Genomic DNA, 22,677 nt, shown 5'->3' with positions numbered 1-22,677 from the left:
TAATTGTTATTAAGTAAACGCTATTATAAAGATAGATAAACGATAATTTTTTAGTTGTTGTAAATTATGGTGGTATTAATTCAACCAACAGGTTGTGATATCTTCGGTTTTAGGTTCGAATAACAACCCATATATAGCATTTTTTGAATAATAATGTTGTTTATTATATGTATATCAATTAAAATTACAAAGAATTTACAAAATTATTCTGTATAAGCAGGAATGCATAGATATAAAAGGAATCATTGTGCCGTCATATAGACCAATTCGGAAATTACAAACTGAGAAACCAAAACACAGGGACTAGGTCGCCATTGGGGTATTCTCTCTCTCTCTCGCCAAGAAGCTCCACAAGAGGCAGCGCGAGTTGGTTAGCTTCTCGCGTGTAGTGAACACGGGCTCCGTCTGGTGTTGTTTCTTGGCGCGAAGGATAATGCCCCAATGGCGGTCTCGCACCTGTGTATTGGTTACTCTGTTTGTAATTTCCGAATTGATCTATTTCCCATGTTTTTTCTACGCGGGTTTAAGTACTGTCACGCCTCATAATTCTTACGTTTTTCTAACTCTCGTTTCATTGGTTGGTAGCAACGTGAGGCCCTACGCACCGCACGCAATGTGGTAAAATTCTTCATTCGCAATGATTAGTCTAGCTCTCCCCACAAAATCCGCAGTTCTTTATACGTTGAGAAAATGGGTGGCTACACAATGATTCCTAGTAACCGTATACATTCCTGGTATATTTTTCTATGAAGTTCTCATTTCGAAAGAATTCTTTGCAATTCCACACTCCTCGTACAAAGCTCGAAGTATCGTTATTGGATTCTTGGAATAGGCAACCTGGGACGTTGGACGTTGACAATAAGTGCCCGTATTTAATTCTTGATCCCTTGAAGATGTAAAAAAAATTAGTTATTTAACAGCACAACCGTATTTTTTTCTATATTTTTTCTCACTTTGCATTAGCGCTGTTCATTGGGGTTACTCTTATCCAATCGACGTAAACTTTGTCCCAGCTTGGCAACATGAGATTCATCCCAAAGATTGTAGTCTTGTCCCATTTAAAAGTAACCATGGCAATATCACCAACCTTATACCGGGTTGTCACCAAGAAATTGTAAAGTTGACCCGGTTGTAAACTTACGCTTCTGTTGAAAATTTCAAAAATTATGTATCCCTATGAAGTGATAACTTAAAGTTTGCTCTTTTGACAAATATTTGAGCAGTAGCTTCAGAAATGCTCGACTGTTAGCAAAGGTACATAAATAAAACAAAAAGTCTGCTTCATTGCGTCGTGTAATATGAGAAACCTCCTTTACCTCTCAGTATAGTTTCGACCCCCAATGCGTGTGATTACCATTACGACCATAGCACGGGAAGCATGCGTGAATAGGCTCAATATTGTAGCACCAAGAATTAACGTTTGGCTCGCCATCATAGAGTACTATTTTCTAAAAACCTTTGACCTCCAAAAATCCTTTTCTCTGATTGATTGGTTCGTGCAGAGATTGAGAGAAGGGTCGTTTGCTTCTCATTTTACATGACGTCTACAGTCAAAGGCTGAGAACTTTTGTTTTTATCTATCTGTTAGTTGCGTACCCTTTCCCTAATTGAACCTTAACATTCTTTTTCGATCCATGAAGAGTCAAAAATAAATTTCCATTCGTCGGGTCGCCAGCTGCTTTCAATTTCAATGTCACTTGATAATGGGACACTGAAATTTAACTGTTGTTAATGTTAGGACATTGTTATTCTTTGTTCTTTGTTGTTTGTTCTTACGGACGAAGGGTGCCGCATCCCGAGTCTCGAGGTAGAGTTTCAAGGGAGTTATTGAACCATCTGAGGAAGGTTTAGGCAACTTTGGTTTAATTTGAATGGCGTCCAGCCCCATAGGGGCGCATCTTTCCGAATTAACTCCGCAATCGTAACAAGCCCCGGATTTGAAACTGTCGTAGTTTTGGCAAGCGAATCCAACCATTGGACGTTGATTGTTTTCAAGCTGGTCGATAAACAAGTAAACGGAGCGAATATGATGGCAAAACACGAAACGTTTCAATCCTGTAAAAAAATTTACATATTATTTCTGTTTTCGCAGCCACAGTTCGTTAATTCCCGAATTTGACCAAGCCGCTTGGTTGTTATTAGTAAAGGCCTTTTCAGACGATACAATTTTTGACTCATTTAGATGACCAATTTTTGCTGACTCAACATTTTGCCCATGTAGTTAATTCAAAAGTTGTATCGCTAGGAGAAGATTTTAGAGGTGGTTTGGTTGAGTTTCTAAAGAACGTAATATTCAAGACGCCGTAACATTTTAGCTTTATGAATAACCCCTAATTACCCTTCGTTTTGTTTGAACTTGAAAGTTGTAAAAAGAAATCTTTCAATGCAAAGTGCGGACGTTTTTAAAATATTCAAAAAGGTTTAAATAAACTATTTCGATGTAAAAAATGTGATAGGCAACACCAGAAGTGAGATGAGACCAGAAGTACTGAGCTCACCAAATTCTTCACTCGGCGAAAGTTAATATTCTTGATAACACACCAACGGTTGGCCCTCTAGTAGCGGTTTCTGAATTTTCTCTCCCAAACGTGAGACGCTCGCGGTGGTAGACGGCCGAACTAGATTCAAGCACCCGCGTCCGTGTTCCGCGGCTTTAGGTTGAGGGGAAGGGGTAGGAAATATTTTTTGAACTCGACCAATTTTTTTCTCTCTAGCGTAGACGCGATTGAAGCGGCGTAAAATCCTCAAATTTGTTCACTAATGCCAGGATCTATTACCAATGCTACCTTCACTTCTAGTCTCATCTCACTTCTGGCAACACTCAGTATTGGGATATACAAGGGGGTTGATACATTGCCGTCTCTGAGCACTCTCGTGATGCCTCAAGCCTATAGCGCAGGCGCAAAAAAGCGGTATGGAAGGCATTGTTTTTATCCCCTTGTCTTTGCCTCTTAGTTACATTGAAATGGTCTATTCTCTTGAAATAAATACCTTCATCTATGCCGTGAAGTGCAAAAGAGTTTTCTTCGCTTTGGGGGCATCCTGGTTGTTCGGTTCCACCATTGGGGTAAAAGTCAACATGGCCCATGGCCTCCAAATCTCCAAATCCAATTTCTATTTCCTCGCTGTTGACCGTTAAGCCATTTGTGTGAATAATGTCCACAAAAGTCGCGTCAGACCTGTCCAGACGTACTTTATTGGGCATGCCTTGGAAATAAGGACCCGCTGGATCCAAACCTGTTGCGCGTGGACGCGATGTCGCTAATTGTCATATCCTCGAATCCAAGTTGTAATTACTTACCGGTGATTCGTCCTAGTTGAGGAATCAATTGTCCCGCGTACCCCGCGGCTTCCGCTCCCAAACTGTGGCCAATGATATGCACGTCTTTCGGATTCATTCGATAATTCAGTTCTAAATATTTGACCAAGAAGGCGATTTCGGCTCCGACTACTATAGTATTGATAGATGCTTGTAAATAAGGTGGGCTGTCGCCTCCGCTCCACTCAACAATGATGACGTTATAATCTCCGTTTGCGAGCAAAGCGTTTTTCATCACCTGAAACGTACCGAAGAATTAACAAAAACGTCATATAATAACTAAAGTATGGAGTGTTTCTGAAATGTCTGTCATAAATTATGAAAAAGGGTGTTTTTGGTCGATTTCGAGTCGAAATTGTAACTTCTATGACATTTTGTCGTCCGGACCGCCGTTTTCAAGTCATGTTTGGACTGACATACCTTTCAGAAACGAGTTATGACTGTGTATAAACAACATACATACAAACAAACAAGCCACTTACTCTATTATACAGGGTATAAAAACGGGTATAAATGTTCATACACTGGCAAAGCTTATTACTTTACGCGTGAGGCTATTTCTTTGTTTTATAGGACAATTAATGTTTGGGAGCCCATATCTCCTTAACTAAATGTTTTGGACCACATGTTCTTTGACACTTTCCACTCAGTTTGACCCCAAGAACAGTACCCACCCTTTAATGTAAGGCAGACTTACCATAAACACCCTGTTTATATAGTATTACCTTCATCCAATCCACTCTTTCTGCGTCCTCAATGTATCCATGTACGATGAAGATAGTTTTGCGTGTCGACTTTAGATGTGATTTATTAACACTCTCGGCATTCTTAGCTTTTAGTACGCTAAATACGTCAGGGTTCTCTAAAGTGAACAACCAGAACGTAGTGTTGATAACGCTTCTATCTTCGGGTAAAAGGTTAAGGGGTCTTTTCGAACGGTCAAAGAAGGCGTCGTCAATCGTTACGCATCCGAGATCTTCGAAGCATTTTGTTAACGATCCTGTATGGAAAGGAAAGTAAAGCTTCACATCCGTTTCATTCGGAGAGTACTTTTCTATAAGCTCAATTTCAACTTTGAAATACACTGTCACGCCTTGAAGGAGAGAGGTCCAATGGAGCCGTAACCTCCAAAACTATTACATTGAAGTGTGTGCCCCCATCTATGGTAACAAAGTCCTCCCAGCGTGCTTAGCTTTTTGGTAGGGGTCGTAAGGTAGGGAAACGTCGAGAATACCCCCTATGTCTTAAAAATGGATGGGTAGGGACGTGCGCTGGGAGACTTGAATTGCCGCAGATCGCATTCTTCATTGCCACTCCATTTTACCTCTTTCTCCCTAGTCAAAGTAGGAAACTCATGCTCCATGCACGTACCGAAATGGTTAAGAAGGATTAGTTAAGTTATATTATCATCATAGTTATAGTTTATTTATAAATTCTCGATTTGGGGGTCATCAAATTTTTTCTATTTAAAATCTCAGAAATAACTAGTATTAAAAGGGGATAATAGGAGGACACTCTATTCTCTTAATACTTTAGTCATGTGACATGATTCTTCTCAGGCTCATGTACCTTTCTGTTTGCTCATCAAACTTCAGATGGGCATCGCACCGTGGGGTGAATTCTATAACTGTTTGGTACTAATTCCTCAGCAATCAACCCACAAACCTCGTCTTGACGCGTGACAAAAGTCCTTAAGCGCACCTTGGCAAATAGTTAAGCGCTAATAGAGTAATGATGAATAAACTATTTATCAGTTTATCTGATTCGGTTTAGTAACTTTGCTCCAAATGTTCTGATCTTGGGAAGAATCATGTTACAATTATCCCGCTTTGTGGTACACTACTTCTCTCTCTACTCTTTTACTACGTCAGAATGACAATTAGTCGCTCACCTTTGATAGCTAATTCATCCCAACGTCTCGTCGTAATATTTTGGTAAAGCGTCTGTAAGTCCGTTTGAGTGTCGGCCCACACCAATCCACTTCTCAATCGTCCTGAGCCCTTTCTTAATTCCGTGGTCGAATGGTCAGTTAACAACGGATTGGGGAATAGTCCTTGTAAACAAACGTACGAAATAAGTAAACCAATCTCTAAAAGACACATTTTGAAAAAGTCTGAGCGGTATAGCTCTATAGGAACGTATCATCCAGAATGATTCTCTAAAACTCAGAAATGCGTCGATTCAGCAGGCGATTTTAGATTTAGAGATTTTATGATCAAAGTCGGTTTTATATTGCTGGCCTAGTGTTTAACGGTTTATCGCGCTGACACTACGTTATTAATATTTTTAATGTAGAAGATAAGTGTTGCTTTCAACATTTGGGAACGAAAACTTGGTATCTGTTTAAGAATCTTGACTGATTGATGAAATGGCTAAATACTAGAATACTTGAAATTTGGCCTACTGTCATTGGACGAATGTGGTTTGACTTGGAGATGACAAATATACTTGTTGTAAGGTTCAGGGCCTATTGATGATCGATATCGTAAATTAACCGATGTTTATATGTCGAAGTTTTATTGGAACGGATACCGATTATTTAAACTCGGTAAGATAACCGTTTATTTAACCCAGTGAAAGCGATATCGACCGATTAGCAACCAAAATCGATCAATTATAAACCGATATCTACCTATTATCAACCAAAATTGGCCTATTATCAACCGATGTTAAACCGAATATTGAACGATATATCGCGAAAAAACATAGATGGACTGGAATAGAGATACAGAGCGTGGTTGGTTTAGACCAGCGTCTCTCTAGCGCCACGCGACGACCAATACGGAAACGCTTTCGACTCAAACCATAGCCATAACATGACCTATAAGTGTGGAGAAATTTCGGGACCCTCTCGCTAAGGGCTACGACAGGTGATGCTTTTAACGGGGCTTTTAACTTATCATTGCAGTCAGAAGTGAGATGAGACTAGAAGTGAAGGGCTCTAGCATTGGTAATAGATCCTGGCATTAGTGAACAAATTTGAGGATTTTATGCCGCTTCAATCGCGCCTACGCTAGAGAGAAAAAAATTGGTCGAGTTCCAAAAAAATTCCTTACCCCCTTCCCCTCAACCTAAAGCGGCGGAACACAGACGCGGGTGCTTGAATCTAGTTCGGCCGTCTACCGCTACGAGCGTCTCACGTTTTGGAGGGGAAATTCTGAAACTGCCACTAGAGGGCCAACCGTTGGTGTGTTATAAAGAATATTCACTTTCGCCGAGTGAAGAATTTGGTTAGCTCAGTACTTCTCGTCTCATCTCACTTCTGTTGCAGTCCATCTGTGTTTAATGTTTTGAGATTTAACCTTGAACCGATATATCGGTAAAATAAACCTTGAATCGATATATCGGTTGAAGTGCCATATTGGTCACCGATACCGATATTATATCGATTTGTGCCCATTACTAGTTCAGGCAGTGAGAAAAGAGAGCTTGTTGCCTGTTGCGTAATTTTCATTTCTCTAGTAATTATTAATTCTCTAGTAATTAACACAGCTACTGACACTCATTTATTTTTATCAAGGTCGTATTATTTTTATTGCTTAATAAGTGTTTAATTCGTATCGTGCTGACTCAATTGCGTCAACTTAGAAAATACATCGATATATTTTGTATTTGCGTATTATGTTACACTATTTCTGTTACAGTCCGCACTCTTGAGGTGATAATCGGGCCATAGTTACTTGCGTCCTAGGAGCTATTGGGTAGGTGTGTTTACAAAATGCTCCTGTATTGGCTTCTTGATCTCTGAAATACATACAGGGTGTTCTTGACAAGTCTGCCATGTATTAAGGGGGATGTTCTTTGGGAAATCAATTTTGAGTCGAAAATGTAATTTCTATCTCCATTTTGCCCCAAGGGCCACAGTTTTCGAGTTAAGATTGGATGGAGTATTTTACGGATGACCCCTTAAATTTAATTAAGAAACGGATTTCTAATTTAATTTGGGGTCATCCCTAAAACACTCCAATCATAACTCGTAAACAGTGGCCCGGACGGCAAAATGGAGATAGAAGTTACATTTTCGACTCAAAATTGAAAATAGCTTATGAAACCCATTGTACTTTGTTCCAACCACATTTTGCGGGTTAACCGTACCTTCTGTTGTCGGTATTCATTGGGGTAATTTTGATATACTCCAAATATATCTTGTCTTTCGTAAATATAGCCGCGATTCCCAATCGAATTTTGACCCAATTGATTGAAATCGCACCAATATTTCCCAACTCTTCCTGGGTCGTTAATAAGAAAGTGTGTGTTTCACCCGGATTCAGATCGATGTTTCTGTGGTAATAGTTAAATTTGAAGAAATTAATTTAAAGCAAAAGCTCATTGATAAGAAGCAAAAAATGTATACTTCATTGAAGCTTGCTAGCGCCCTGTAAAATGAGAAACCCCTCTTTGCCCTCTGAATATTGTCGACCCCTCCCCCCTGCGTATGATTACCTTCACGACCGTAGCGCAGGGAATAAGCCTCTTCGACGTAAGAAAGGGGTAGGCAACCCTCAGTATCGAGACTTGCAAGGGGTTGACCCATAATCGTCTCTGCGCTCTCTCTGGAATAGGATGGCTTCTTACGCCACGCGAATCTAATAGACAAAAATGTCCTTTTTAAACCTATGTTCTACAATTTTGCCCTAATTGCAAACCGTTCGCCCAAACTTGTCCCAAAAAACCGAAAAATTAAACATAAAACCAGATGTTTCCATAAAATTCAAATTCCTTTTGCCAAATCTCCGGTTGTAATTTAGAGGGCTTCTTGCACGACGCAAATCTAATAGACCAAAATGTCCTCTTTAAACCTATGTTCCCGAACTCTGCCCTAATTGCTAAGCACTAGCCCGAAAACACTTCCCAAAAAATCGAAAAATTAAAAAGAAAACCAGAAATTTCCGACTGGGAACTGTGTACGAAGTATGCTTCTTGGTTTTAGATATGAAATTCTGGTCAAATTGGCGGGAATCGTAAACTGACCCATCTCCTAGAAGCAATGCTTTCGTCGATCTAGAACCGTGTATGGTCAAGTAGATCCTCGCCGTTGTTTCATCGGAAGTGTTTCTTAACTTCATTATTATCTGGTAGTGGAAAACTGAAACGATACGTGATAACGAAAATCAATCATAACCATGTAATACTCTTCATAAGTATTTGTATTTGAATGGTGTTCCAAAAAGGGTGGTAGGATCGAAGTACATTAGGTTCTATGGACAATTTTTAATACAAAATGCTAATTAAATTTAGGAGTCATGTATTGTGAACGAAGCCAAAATGATACAGAACATTTTCGACTCAAAATTGAACACATTGTATTTAGGTCCTACCACCGTTTTTGGAACACAAGATAGAACAATGAGTGCTTTTAGTATATACTTACGACAGAAAGGCGATTTATCATTGGTTTTCATGTAGAACGCTGTCGGAGTGGTAGTACCATTGGCCTGTTTATGAAGCCGAGGCACGTAGTCGATGGCGTTTAAACCTAAAGTGGCGCATTTTTCACCATTTTCTCCGCAATCGGCGCATTTTCCCGCCAAGAAATTCTCCCAGCTGTCGCACGCGAAACCGACCATCTTGCATTGCTCGTTGTTTATCGAGTCTACCACAAAATCTACGGATCGTTGATGATCGCAAGACGCGAATCTTCTGGCCCCTATAGAGGAAAATCAGGCTTAGCTAGGGTTGGTACTGGTAACTATGAACACTTTTTAGAAATCTTTGAATAACTTCAGTGCCGCTAACGCTAGACACCTGAAACATTCAGGATATGAAATATGGTTCTTTAGACACAATACACGATATTTTCAGATTTTAACTTTTTTAAATTTTGCACAATTTATTTCCCAAAACCCCAAATATGAATAATGGCTCTTAAATGTCAACACCCTGACCCTAAATATTGAACACTGGACACAAATGTGAACACCAGTGATAATCAAAGGGGAGGAATAAAAAACGTTATGTTTAACCAAGAAGCGATATCTAGTTTATTAGGGAGTATGTATAAGATGCCTAAGTATTTGCGCGCCATAGTCCCAGCCCCCCTTTCAAAAAACAAGGGGGGACGTAAAAGGAGGCCGGGCTATTTCGCCTCTCCTCAATCGGAAAATACGTAATTTTCGTGATTCGCGTCGCGCTGACGTGAGTTTTCAAGAACCAGTGAGATGCTGGTTGTAATTTAGAGGCGGGGATAAACTCCGGAGTCCGGACCTACGTTTGAACTGGAGATAAAGCTAGAAATCTGGTGAATTTATATCTTCTCCCTAGTAAACTAGATATCGCTTCTTGGTTTAACTACCTAGGTAGGTTTTAACTAACAATTTTTGGGTTTTATATTCACGATCTCTTACCCTCTCCAACTCCATCTAAAATAACAGATTCTAGTCCAGATTCAATCCTGCCGCAACCCGGATGTTCAAGACCATTGTCGGGAAAGAAATCAACGTTGCCTAATTTATCCCTAGTTCCAAATCCTTTAAAAATTGTTACATAAGTAAATTATTAGGAAACAAATAGCCTTTTCCAGTTGGCTAAAGTACCTAGATTCCAAATAGGAACAGCGTCCGAATGTATGACGTCCACGAACATCGCGTCTGTTTGGTCTAATCTAACAATCGCTGGCATTCCCTGTTTGAAAATGCATTGTGATAATTAGTAAAATGTCATTTAGGTAGAGATGGTTGTACCAAATGTTCATGGTATTAACGAAAAGTGTACGTCGTTCAAATTTCCCAGCATTTCGTGGCTGTAGACGCCACGTAATAGACAAAACAACCTACCAATCAGAGAAGAGCTTTTTGGGGGTCAAAGGTTTGTAGAAAATGGTACTCTATGGTGGTGATCCAAACGTTAATTCTTGGTACTAGAGCTAGCATCTGCTACTTTAGGAGTCTATTAAAGTGTGTTCCCTGTGCTATGGGCGTGAAGATAATCATGCGCAGAGGGGGTCGACACTAACTGAGAGGTAAAGGGGGTTCTCATATTACAAGCAGGCTTCAATGAAGTATACTTTTGGCTTTTATCCATGAACATTTGTTAGTACATGGTTTTGGTTTTACTTCAAAATTAGGTCCAGCCGGATCCATTCCTAAAATTAAGGTAAATATTTAATTAGTGGACGGAGAGTTATTTTTTAATAATTATATTATAATACCGGTGATTCTCGCTATGATGGAACCTTCAATTCTCTGAATTTGCCTTGTTTTGGGATCTAATATTTGTCCCGCTATGATAACGGCATCTTGACTCGTTACCTCATCATTATTTGACACACCAAAACTTAAAGGTTTGAAATTTTCCAAATCTTTGATGAAGCTAACAGTTGTGGGTTGATCAGAAATTTCAGCTGTTTGATTTTTGCTTTCTTTTCGTAATAAAAAAGGCCCATTATTAATTTTCATCCTTTTTAAGAACAATTGAGTGTTACCATAAGTTCATAAGATATGTTTTATAAGTATGACACAGACTATACTTCGTAATGCTAGAGACTTACTGAGAGCTAGTTCGAGAACGACAAGCGAGAATTGACTACACTCGGTTTTGCAATCCATCTTCCTATTTAGTCTGTACTAAGCCTTTAACAGTGCCTCACCAGGCATCGCTTTACCCTGAATCTATGACCTACCTTTATCACTTCATGATAAGCTCCAGTTTGTAACCAGTGACAAACTTATGGAACATATCTTATGAACTTATGATATTACCTGTAGTCTTTTCGCGATTAAGGCGAACTATTTTTCCCGCGTAACCGGCGATGTGAGCACCCAAACTGTGTCCTAGAATGTGTACCTTGTCCGATGTCAGTCCGTGGTTGTCCTAAGATTTAACTTATTATTTCTTAAAGGTCACTTTAATTTAATTGAAGGATATTTAATACCATTAAGTAATTAATCAAAAATCCAACTTCCAAACCAACTACTCGAGTGTTGGATGTAGCTTGGGCGTAAGGCGGCATGTTACCACCGCTCCAATCCACAATGATGACGTTGCAGTCTTCGGATGCTAGTAATTGGTCTTTCATGTCCTGCCGGGGAGTAAATGGTTGGATCATTATCTCGTACGTGGTTCGACACTTTGTCAGATTTTTACCCTCATCCATTGTCCGAATAGCTGCGTGTCCACAAAACCGTGAATAATGAACTTAGTCGGTTTACTCGAATCGAAATGAGACGCTTTAATAGAGCTAGCGTTCCCAGCTTTCAGTTTAGTATACTGCTTGATATTTTTAAGCGTGTATAACAAGAACTGGGTTTTTATTTTGTCTCGATCTTGTGGCATGAGATTGAAGGGCCGGTTCGTCAGGTTATAGAAATCCTGCGTGTAAACAACGCAACCTATTTCCTCGTAGCACTTGTACATTCGTCCTGAAATACATGACGTCATGATGACGTGGGCATATACCTAAATCATTAAATCTTAAAGATACTGTAAAGAAGGCAACGGCGAGTGGAGTTATTTGCAAAACCCTTCATCATTCTGACACCTTTCTATATGAGATTACACTGGTTGGTTAGTAGCACTGTTCTCAGTGACTTGCTAAGAAAGACCACGTCACATGACAGTTGTTCTTTGGGAAGGACAGTTATCCTTCTAGAAGGGCGGTTATTCTTTGATAAGGGCTGTTATTCACTGTGAAGTGTGGTTATTCTTCGAGAAGGGCGGTTATTCTTTGAAAAGTGTGGTTATTCTTCGAGGGGTGTGGTTATTCTTTGAGAAGGACAGTTATTCTCCGAGGGGTGCGGTTATTCTTCGAGGACAGTTATTCTTTGAGAAGGACAGATATTATTTGAGAAGGGCAGTTATTCTTTGAGAAGGATAGGTATAAATGGCCTAACGTGCGGAGACTAACATTTCTTCCAATTTAGTCTGTACTCGCGTTAGTCTAACAGGACATTGTTTGACGACAATCTCGTGTAATCCAGTTGATAAAATTTAGTTTCAACTTACCTCTGCCCAATTGAGTAATATCATGAACCGTGGCATTAGGATAGAGTTCTTGGTAATCGGGCAATTGTGGAATTGGAGAAGCCGATGATTTGAGATCATCGTTGCAATTTTTATTCGTGTAGTCGCGAAGTAACCACACTATTAGAACAATGGATAGGAGACCCATTTCGAAACGAAATATAGTTGTCGACCACTTCCAATTATCTAACAAGTAAATTACTTAAAAAATAGTCCTTTAAATATTCCTCCATCGATTTGATAACGAGGAACATAATATTTTACGCTGACTTGGATAATAAAACGCTTTTTCGACTAAATAAATAAATACCCAAATTTTGCGAAGGCAAGGCAAGATATTTAATCCGTGATGATTTACACATTTTATAAAGATCATTCAGATAGATTAACTTCAAAAAGGTTAGCAGTTTTGCATGCATTTTCAAGAGGATCAAGTAACACGCGCAGACAGTATAATTAAATTAATTAATCACGCTTCAGGCAATGATTAATTACGGTTTATTATTTTTATATTAATTCGAGCCCTCGTCAAGGGTTACTTCCTTCTCCGAAGGAATGGGATTTGCAGATGGTTTGGAAAAGACCTTTGTCCCTTCTTCTTGTTCCCTAAAACGTTTGTTAAACGTTAGATTGTTTGCGGAATTAGATAATGGATATTAGGTACAGTACTAACTTTGAGGATTCAGTGATCATTGGTACCACTTTGATCCAATCCAAGGAGAGAGTTTCCTCACTGCCACCAGAGAATGGGTTCAGTTGGAACTCGTGTTTCCATAAGAACTTAGCTTCCTTTATTGGCCCTAATTCTTTCGAAGTTTTAATCAAAAAGTTCTTAGTTGATCCTGGAACAAGGTTTACTTTTCTGTTAAAAAAAAAATTAAATTTAAACTCGAATAACTTGTTTTTACCATAAGTTTATAAGATATGTTCCATAAATGAGACAGTACCTATACTTCGTAATGCTAGAGACTTACTGAGAGCTATAGTTCGAGAACGACGCGAGAATTGACTATACACTCGGTTTTGCAGCTCTCCATCTTCCTAGTCTGTACCAGGCGTCGCTTTACGAGAATCTATGACCTACGTCACTTCATGACAATCTCTCGGTAAACAGTGACAAACTTATGGAACATATCTTATGAACTTATGTTTTTATTTATATTTTGGTTGATTGCCTCTCTCCTAAGTCAAAAGTCTCTCGATCCTTGGTTCCAACCAGGGTTAGTGTCAGCTCGCCTCTTCTAGGTATCATATTAGTCTTTAATCTCAAGGAAACGCGATAATGAAAAACTGAAAATCGCGTCATGGTATGCTTTTTGCCTGTGGTCTACAAAGTCTACATGCACTCATTGTCGACTTACGGCAGAATGGTGACTGCTTTCCCGTTTCAAAATATAGCGTAACAGTCTCTGTAGTGCCATCTCTTTTCTTTTGAACGTTGAAATGGGAATTTTTGACGCTGTTCTCGTCTTTGGCTTTTAACAGATCGTATTGTTTATTGTTTTCACGGGTGTACAACAGGAACCTGGTGTTGATACTTTCTCTTTTCGAAGGCTTGAGACTGAATGGTCTGAGCAAGGGATGGAAGAATTCGTTTGTGTTTTCGAAACATCCCAAGTCTTTGAAATTTCTAAATGAATAAACGTCAGGTTTATAACATATGCTTTTAGCCTCTAGCCCCGCCCACAATACCCGCATAGGGGTCAAAATGATTCTTATTAGCTGTACGCATTCCTGGTCTGTAAATTAAGTACATTTCCAAAAACGTTATTGTAAGACGGTAATTACTAACTTGTTGGGTCCGGTATATGAATCGTCGTATTTGGATACAGTTTTTCAAGCTCAGATAAGTCAATCGACGGTAATTTTGGTACCGCACTGTCAACTTTTCCAGCTACATCGGCACCCAATCTGGATAAGATGTCTGGGGTGCCGCTAACCATATCAAACAATGCGGCTTGGGATATGCACATGCACATCAGACATAATAATAGCACAAACATGTTTACTTTTGACCTATTTTATACTATTTAATTGAGGAGTTTTTATCGAAAGGAATTTTTTGTAAAGACTTGAAAATTTGATACAGATCATAAGTATTAGTAGATATATTTCATACGAGTATGTTCTTAAGTAAATTAGCAACAAAAAATAACGAATTTAAAGTTGATGTGAAATTTAAATGGAATGAAAAAGATAAAAGTGAATTCCATCTGATAATCAACACCCAGCCCAAACCGTTTTATCATTGAAGGCTGAAATTTTGCAGGGACGTTTCTCGTAGTAGGCACGCAATAAGAAATATTTTTTAAATTCGCCGCCATCTTGAATGAAATGGTGGTCAGAAATGTAAAAACCCTTCATTGCAAAATAACGTCGGCATGCTTTTCAAAAGACTTCTATAATATTTAGTGCACTGGTTGCCTGTATCCTATAGACGGGCCTGATGGCTTTTGGGGTCCGATTGGCCGCCATCTTTTAAAATGGTGGCCCGAAACGGAATAAAATGTCCTTTGCCGCTAGTCACTCAAAAAATTTATTTATTTAATAAGGCTCGAGGGATAGGGTCGTATATGTTAGTTTATTTCCAAAGTATTTGTCAAAACATTTGTAGAAGTGACCCCTGAAGGGTGAGGCTGCTGAGGCAGAGCCAATATATTGAAACTAAGTTTTAGAGCTGCCCATAGTGCGATCAGGGATAGATTTAATTTTAGAAGTAGGAATCGAGAACGGTTAGTGCATTACTTCAGTCCGACTCATAGCCCGGTATAGAGCCCCGACCTCCAACACGTAACGAAAAGTTTAAATTATCTTATTGACTCACGTAAACAACGTTTTGATGACGTTGCTGACGTGGACGGCGAAAGAGACGTAATTCCTTTTTACCTCTGTCGCTATGACCCGCCTCTTCTTTCATACCCCTCCGTCCCGTGGAAGGGGGTCCGGTACTTTGACGCGCGCCCAGATTACTCTGTTCTCCATTCCTACTTCTAATATTAAATCTATCCTTGGTGCGATCTTATCCATAGGGTCAGATGTGACAGATGGACCCCACGAACATATCATGTCATAGTAATTTCGTACCCCAAATACAGAACTTGAGTTCGATGGGTCATTTTGAGTTGAAAATATTCTGTAAAATTTTGCCCTAAGGGCCAATCTTTTTGGAACAACTACACCCTGTATGTATTCATTTAAATATGGAGTCCAATGTACAGCGTTAAGTAGCGCCTTACCTACTGTTAATTGTTACTTATGGTTGATTAGCCATGTGGCGAAATTGAAAGAAGTGTGGACCAAGTGATCTTGAAATATATTTGAAGGGGAAATGGCTGTTTCCCACACACGGAACCCGTCCCAGAGTGAAAACTCTTCACATTAGGTTTTAGTGTTTGCTGCTTTAAAATATGAGACTTTATAGACTTTTTAAAAGAGTGTGCCTACAATTTAATTTAAATTTCTACCGGTATTTGTACAAGAAAAAATATATACACGTATCACATATTCGCTTGTGTTGCATTGAATCCGTAATTGTCTTTTTTTGCTATAATCGTTATCTTGAAAATGTCTTTTAAAAACCCGCGTTAAGTGCTCTAAGAGAAAACCGGTGTCCAGGAGGATGTTCCAGTTCTTCGCTTGCACCAAAGACAACTGTATTGCTAATTTGTGCCCTGTTGAGAAAGTGTTTTTAGTGATTTTTAATTCGATATTTAGGGATTAGCTGTTTAGCGTATATGATCCTTACTTTCTCGTGGAGTACTCCATTGGAACGAGTTTGAGGTATTTAATACGTAATCTCCTTTCGAGTGTTGACCATTTTGTGGAATCTATTGTCCACGTAATTGAAACCCCTTTGATGTCACTAGGGCTCAATCTGACCGAACTCGTAATTAAATGCGTGTCTACTGATCCTGGCATGAATGTTTCCGCCCTATGAAGGAAAAGAAGTTGATATAAATTTTTAGCGGGAAGAAAATTTAATTTTTGTGTAGAATAGAGATATTGGGCGCAATTTATAACTAAATTATCGACCTGCCCCCCCCCCTTTTTAAATATTCAGTCAAAATTAGAATGATTTTGATGGGCTGGGAGGGATATGATATACTGTTTTTTTAATGAAAATCGTAACCATAAGTTCATAAGATATGTTCCATAGGTCTGTCACTGGTTACTGAGAGTTTATCATGAAGTGAGTGAGGTAGGTCATAGATTCGAGGTTGAGGCGCTGTCAAAGGCTTAATTAGTACAGAATAAATAGTACTAAGTGGACAGCAAAATTAACCGAGTGTATAGTCAATTCTCGCTTGTCGTTCTTGAACTAGCTCGAGCTGTAAGTCTCTATAGCCTTACCGAGAAGTGATATCTAGTTTACTAGGGAGAAGATATAAATTCGCCACATTTCTAGCTTTATCTACAGTCCAAACGTAGGTCCGGAGTTAATCCCCGCCTCTAAATTACAACCAGCATCTCATTGGCTCTTGAAAACTCACGTCAGCGCGACGCGAATGAAGAAAATTACGTATTTTCCGACTGAGGAGAGGCGAAATAGCCCGGCCTCCTTTTACGTCCCCCTTGTATTTTGAAAGGGGGAATGGGACTATGGCGCGCGAATAATTAGGCATCTTATACCTTCTCCCTAGTAAACTAGATATCGCTTCTTGGCCTTACGAAGTATTGGTAATGCCATACATATGGAACATATCATATAAACTTACCGACATTTGTAAACGGAGGCCGATTTGAAGTTTAATCGTGACGCGATAAGAATCTACAATGGATTTACATTACTTCACACTTAGGACTCACCTTTGACGTAGCACGAAACTGTATGTCTTTCCAGACTTCGTAGAAACATCCATATGTATATTCCCTTCTTCAACTTGATTTCCAATTAGCTCAATAACGATCTGGTAGTGATAAACTGTAAGGGAGACGAAGCAAAATTGAGTAACAATTACTAAATCATGGATAAGTAAGCTGCAATTATACTTACGACAATAAGGTTCGTCTTCCCCCGTGGTTAGAAAGTACTTCTTAGAGACTGTATGATTGCCTTCGACGTAACCGTATCTGGAACGGCTGTAATACCTCCTTTCTAGAAGTCTATCTTTGGTGTCTTCCATATCCAGGGACATGATAGCGCAACCTTTACCGTCTTCGCCACAATCGGCGCATTTTCCACTTAGAAAAGTCGAATAATCGGGGCACTCGTAGGCCACGTGACGACACTGACCCGGTTCTTCCTTGTTAATCGAATCTATGAAGAGCTTAATGGCTCGGTCGTGTTGGCATATGACAAAGCTTCGAATGCCTGAGAATATGTTATGTAGTGAGAATGTTCCGAACCAATCTTTATTTAACGCGAATATGAAGTATTATTGTACGCAAAAACCAACCGGAGAGAAGAAGGAACGTGCAATAGAAAAAATAAAGAAAAACCAAAGAAATACAAAACTAAACTTAGTTTAGTGCGCAAATTGTAAAAGAAACCCAGCCTCGTATCGTTCATTTGAGAACATTTCGTGAAAACACGTGTCACACTCGTATAGGGAAAGGAGATACGAGTATTGAATACTTCATCACCCAATACTTCCTTTCCCATCATTGGTTCTGATCTCGTTAAACAATTCATTTCACGAAACGCAGTCTTATTCTTTTTTTTTCACCCAAAATTAAAATGAGATAAACATCGCCCGCCTACCTTCTACAAAGTTAGTTTTCCTATTATCAACAGGCTTTCGTGTCCAGCATCCAGGTTGTGAATGACCATCATTGGGGAAGTAATCAACGTGTCCTACTGAGTCATATAATCCCAACGCTGTAAATTAATAATAAAATAACTTTATTTGCTTGTTTCAATAACGATTTCAATGCATAAAACGGTGTGGCAGCCCCTTTACAAACTATTACCGTTAACCTCAATAAGTTTTGATTAAAAGGAGAATAGGGTATTACCATGGAAGAAGAAGGGTGTATGGAAGGGTCCTATAGTGTTAAAGAGATCGCGTTGAAAAGTCGTAACTTCCCCCTTTTCATCCCCTCCTTCCCGAGTTTATCACCAACGTTGAAAGCTTCTGCGCAGCGGTAGAGAGCGGATCTAAACAGTGTATCCGTCTCTCTGTACGCGAAAGGAGGTGGCTTGCGCAGAGCAGTGATCGAGTTACAGCTAGTGCCGAGAGAAGAGGAGAGTTTTCCCACGTGACCCAACATTTCGCGTAGCCGTTTGCCTATTCACCTCACCATTCCATTACACCCTTCTTCTTCCATGGTATTACCGCGGAGATAAAATACCCCTTTAACAAGCTGGGATAGGACTTGCAAACTCAACGTGAAAGGGATTGTTCCCAGCTTTATCATCCGGTGTCAGAGTCCGGGATCGAACCCTGGACCCTTTATTTGCGACGCGAAAGCGCTACCCACTTGGTCACCCATCATGAATAGACAACGGGGTAAAACTTTGTCTTCCATCTCGCTTTTTGGCGCCTGCGCTGTACTTTTTGTATCATGAGAGTAGGCAGATACGGATGGCAATGTATCAATCCCCTTGGATGTCCCGATACTGAAGATTGCCTACCCCTTTTTTACGTCGATAAGGTCTATTGACTTCGTCAATGATAAGAACTTATGTTTGTCATATTATACTTACATCCTTTTAGAATTGTGCCAGCGTCGGTATGCCAAACGTCAACAAATTTGGCGTCTGTTGAATCCAAGCGTACCTTATTGGGCATATGATGGAAGTATGGACCAGCCGGGTCTAGACCTAAAAAAGAGCAATTTTAGTCACTAAAGGCGCAATTTAAGTCACTAAAGGCGCAATTTAAGTCACTAAAGGCGCAAATTAAGTCACTAAAGGCGCAATTTAGGTCACTAAAGGTGCAATTTAAGTCATTAAAGGTGCAATTTAGGTCACTAAAGGCGCAATTTGAGTCTCTAAAGGCTCAATTAAAGTCTCTAAAGTCTCAATTTTAGTAAAGCGCAATTTTAGTCAGTAAAGGTTCAATTTAAGTCACTAAAGGCGCAATTTAGGTCACTAAAGGTGCAATTTAAGTCATTAAAGGTGCAATTTAGGTCACTAAAGGCGCAATTTGAGTCTCTAAAGGCTCAAGTTGAGTCTCAAAAGTCTCAATTTTAGTAAAGTGCAATTTTAGTCTGTATAAAGGCTCAATTTAAGTCACTAAAGGCGCAATTCAAGTAACTAAACGCGTAATTTACGTCACTAAAGGCGCAATTTAGGTCACTAAAGGCGCAATTCAAATAACTAAACGCGTAATTTACATCACTAAAGGCGCAATTTTAGTCACAAATACCACACTGTACATCTAAATTCGCAACCAACCTGTGATTCGGCCCAGAGATTCCAATCTTTCACCGGCATAACCCGATATATGAGCTCCTAAACTATGCCCTATTAAATGCACTGAATCTTGAGTTATACCCATTCGTTTCTATAAAACAAATTCGAAGATTAAGTTTGTTATCAGGAGTTTTATATTTGAAAGAGAAAGTTCTATACTGTACCTCTAACAAGCGAATAAGTAGAGCGATTTCAGCTCCGACAACTCTGCAATTGGCTGTCGCTTGGGTGTAAGGCATTTGATTGCCGTGACTCCAATCAACGATAATGACGTTGTAATCTCCTCTTTTTAAAAACTCATCTTTCATTTCCTGTATCAACAATTAAGAGAGATTTAGTTTTGATGAAATTTTACGATTTATTTCTTCATCCGACTTACTTTCATCCAGTGAATGAAGTTAATTGTGTCGAATAATCCGTGAATTATAAATTTTGTTTTTCTGTTCGCGTTGAAGGTGGATTTGGTTAAACTAAAGGAATTCTTCGTACTAAGAACAAATGGTTGATCTCTGTTCATGCGAGTGTAAAGTAGATAACGCGCCTTTATTTTATCCCTATTAATTAATAACAGGTTAATTAATTTAATTGCTTCGATATTGTAAACTTGAAGAAAAAAATATATTTACCTATGGAATGGAAGAACATTTACGGATCGATGCGTAGGGTCAAAGAAACCTTCCTCGTCCGCTGAGAAACAACCGAGTTCCTCCATGCAAATTGGTAAAGCGGCTAAAAAGAATTATAATTATTTAAATGCGGTGTAAGTTTCGATTTAGTTTAAGTAATTAGAACTAATTTCGTATTGTTTCGAAACTAATTTCCGCGTTTTCGTTTAAACAACTAATCAGGGATCCCAGCGATTCTATAATTAATATAAAATCCTATATTTTTAAACCTGTCCTATATTACCCTATAATTTCATGAAATGCCCTATAATATCCTACTTTTTGTTGACTTATTCGAAGTTTTCGTATAATTTAGCATCAAATTTATCATAAAATTTAGCTCTTTTATCGAGATCACATTTGACTGGACACCGAAATAGCGGAGATAGCTCAGGACTTTTTATATATACTATATTTTAATTAAATTCCTCTTTTCAAAGTAAAATCCAATTTATTTTTGTCATAGATTTTTCTACCATAGTTTAAGCCATAATACCAGAAGTGAGATGAGACTAGAAGTACTGAGCTAACCAAATTCTTCACTCGCGAAAGTGAATATTCTTGATAACACAAGAACGGTTGGCCCTCTAGTGGCGGTTTCAGAATTTCCCCTCCAAAACGCGAGACGCTCGCGGTGGTAGACGGCCGAACTAGATTCAAGCACCCGCGTCCGTGTTTCGCCGCTTTAGGTTGAGGGGAAGGGGGTAGGAAATATTTTTGGAACTCGACCAATTTTTTTCTCTCTAGCGTAGGCGCGATGGAAGCGCAAAAAATCCTCAAATTTGTTCACTAATGCCGGGATCTATTACCAAAAAAGGTAGAGCCCTTCACTTCTAGTCTCATCTCACTTCTGATAATACTATTATATATGAGCATTTTTAGTCCAATATTTTCCTATAAAACACATTTTTCCCTGATAAAATCCTTTAATTCTAATACTAAGATATATATGAGTATTTTTAGTCCTATAAAAACACATTTATTTTTCTATAAAATCCTGTAATTCCGAAAAGAAATAAATCCTATTTTTCCCCATAAGGAATTTAAATTTTAGGGTGGGCTAAATGGTAACTTTATAAATATTAATTTGGCATTATTCGTCATTGTTTCAATACCTCTTATTTCCCGTAGTAACGGACGATTCTTGTCATTTGGAAAATTATTTCCGAATAATTCTCCGGTAAAAACGTGAAGATCGTCTAAAATAGTTGAACATTGTGCGACGTGAATAAGCACCAACTTTATTAAAAATACGCGTATTGTCGAATTGAAACTTTTCATCGTGAGATATTTATGACTTTGAAAGTTTGCAAATGGAACTGTTAGGTTCTAGAATCATTTGATAAATAAATGTTCTGGAGAATTATTTGGAAACTAAACGAAAAATTGTGATTGTTCTATCGTGGATCTCTTCACAATTTCAACTGTTTCCAAATACTGATCATTTAGAAAACTAGTACGATCAATATAAAGACTACTCTCGGTTTTTATCTAAAGCTCTCCTTTTTTATTTTTTACATTGTTTGCGTTGATAATTCTGGGATATTGCGAATCGAGGGTGCGTGGTGATTGGTTCTATATATTGGGGCATAAGATATGTTCCATAAGTTTGTCATTGATTACTGAGAGCTTGTCTTGAACTGACGTAGGTAAACGTCATAGATTCTAGTATCGTAAAGTGACGCCTGGTGAGGCCCTGTCAAAGGCTTAGTACAGCCTAAATAGAATGATGGGCAGATGCAAAACCGAGTGTAGTCAATTCTCGGATTACTGAGAGCTTGTCATGAGTGACGTAGGTAAACTTCTTAGATTCTAGTAAAGCGACGCCTGGTGAGGCGCTGTCAAAGGCTTAATACAGACTAAATGAGATGATGGACAGATGCAAAACCGAGTGTAGTCAATTCTCGGATTACTGAGAGCTTGTCATGAGTGACGTAGGTAAACGTCATAGATTCTCGTAAAGCGACGCCTGGTGAGGCGCTGTCAAAGGCTTAAAACAGACTAAATAGGATGATGGACAGATGCAAAACCGAGTGTAGTCAATTCTCGCGTCGTTCTCGAACTAGCTCTCTAGCATTACGAAGTATAGGTAGTGTCATACTTATGGAACATATCTTATAAATTTATGATGTGGACCTTGAGGGCGTTGATAAAATACCAAATGTTTTTCGCTTGGGCTGTGACTCAATTATACAATACAATCTCTGATAATATTTTATTATTTGATATGTCAATTGGGAGGTGTGGACTCGCGGTATTCGCGAATCCCCTAATTGGACCTTGAAAACGCGGTGTATGTATTGAAATTAATTGACTTACGTCAAAAACTAAACTATCTGATACGAAAGTCAAGGACCATACAGGGTGAGAAAATACGC

At 38.9% G+C, this 22,677-nt stretch overlaps 3 protein-coding genes across 4 annotated transcripts in view; 1 reads left to right on the top strand and 2 right to left on the bottom strand.

Annotated features, from left to right (window-relative positions):
• Reg-5 (Rhythmically expressed gene 5) overlaps window positions 1-22,677 on the top strand; it is a 60,634-nt gene that overhangs the window by 17,024 nt on the left and 20,933 nt on the right. The gene's annotated exons all lie outside the window — the stretch shown is intronic.
• LOC149610252 (uncharacterized) lies at window positions 140-21,775 on the bottom strand. Its single transcript, XM_089859504.1, has 31 exons — window positions 21,415-21,775; window positions 20,261-20,363; window positions 20,014-20,188; window positions 19,799-19,945; window positions 19,617-19,725; window positions 18,924-19,040; window positions 17,979-18,095; window positions 17,271-17,627; window positions 17,084-17,198; window positions 16,023-16,208; window positions 15,857-15,948; window positions 12,288-12,463; window positions 11,402-11,713; window positions 11,190-11,336; window positions 11,017-11,128; window positions 10,467-10,676; window positions 10,372-10,400; window positions 9,853-9,940; window positions 9,664-9,786; window positions 8,691-8,966; window positions 8,291-8,405; window positions 7,415-7,600; window positions 6,962-7,063; window positions 5,211-5,461; window positions 4,045-4,319; window positions 3,302-3,557; window positions 2,992-3,237; window positions 1,777-2,055; window positions 1,597-1,711; window positions 954-1,145; window positions 140-886 (listed from the first exon to the last, which is right to left on the bottom strand). Exons 1-31 carry the CDS (start codon window positions 21,578-21,580, stop codon window positions 745-747), a joined length of 5,316 nt encoding a protein of 1,771 aa, XP_089715630.1. The 5' UTR covers window positions 21,581-21,775; the 3' UTR covers window positions 140-744.
• LOC149610253 (uncharacterized) lies at window positions 12,593-15,454 on the bottom strand. 2 transcript variants are annotated; one of them, XM_089859466.1, is made up of 5 exons: window positions 15,362-15,450; window positions 13,639-13,907; window positions 13,453-13,567; window positions 12,951-13,139; window positions 12,593-12,883 (listed from the first exon to the last, which is right to left on the bottom strand). In XM_089859466.1, exons 1-5 carry the CDS (start codon window positions 15,391-15,393, stop codon window positions 12,790-12,792), a joined length of 699 nt encoding a protein of 232 aa, XP_089715592.1. In that variant the 5' UTR covers window positions 15,394-15,450; the 3' UTR covers window positions 12,593-12,789. The 2 variants fall into 2 exon arrangements, with proteins under 2 accessions (XP_089715592.1, XP_089715590.1); XM_089859464.1 differs by having other exon boundaries at window positions 13,639-15,454.

This window comes from Phalangium opilio, unplaced genomic scaffold (assembly GCF_054372755.1).
Source record: "Phalangium opilio isolate 3A_F unplaced genomic scaffold, DU_Popi_V2 ptg000329l_1, whole genome shotgun sequence".
Classification (NCBI taxonomy): domain Eukaryota; kingdom Metazoa; phylum Arthropoda; class Arachnida; order Opiliones; family Phalangiidae; genus Phalangium; species Phalangium opilio.
This window is presented reverse-complemented; position numbering and strand designations above follow the sequence as displayed.

Coding starts and splice junctions, on each gene's coding strand:
- LOC149610253 (XM_089859464.1), bottom strand. CDS start 13,975: ATGCGGGTATTGTGGGCGGGGCTAGAGGCTAAAAGCATATGTTATAAA. Junction 13,140..13,452: donor ACTTTTGACTTAGGAGAGAG/GCAATCAACCAA, acceptor TTTTTTTAACAG/AAAAGTAAACCTTGTTCCAG. Junction 12,884..12,950: donor ATGATCACTGAATCCTCAAA/GTTAGTACTGTA, acceptor CAAACGTTTTAG/GGAACAAGAAGAAGGGACAA.
- LOC149610252 (XM_089859504.1), bottom strand. CDS start 21,580: ATGAAAAGTTTCAATTCGACAATACGCGTATTTTTAATAAAGTTGGTG. Junction 19,726..19,798: donor TACTTATTCGCTTGTTAGAG/GTACAGTATAGA, acceptor TTTGTTTTATAG/AAACGAATGGGTATAACTCA. Junction 17,199..17,270: donor GGAAGACGAACCTTATTGTC/GTAAGTATAATT, acceptor TCTCCCTTACAG/TTTATCACTACCAGATCGTT.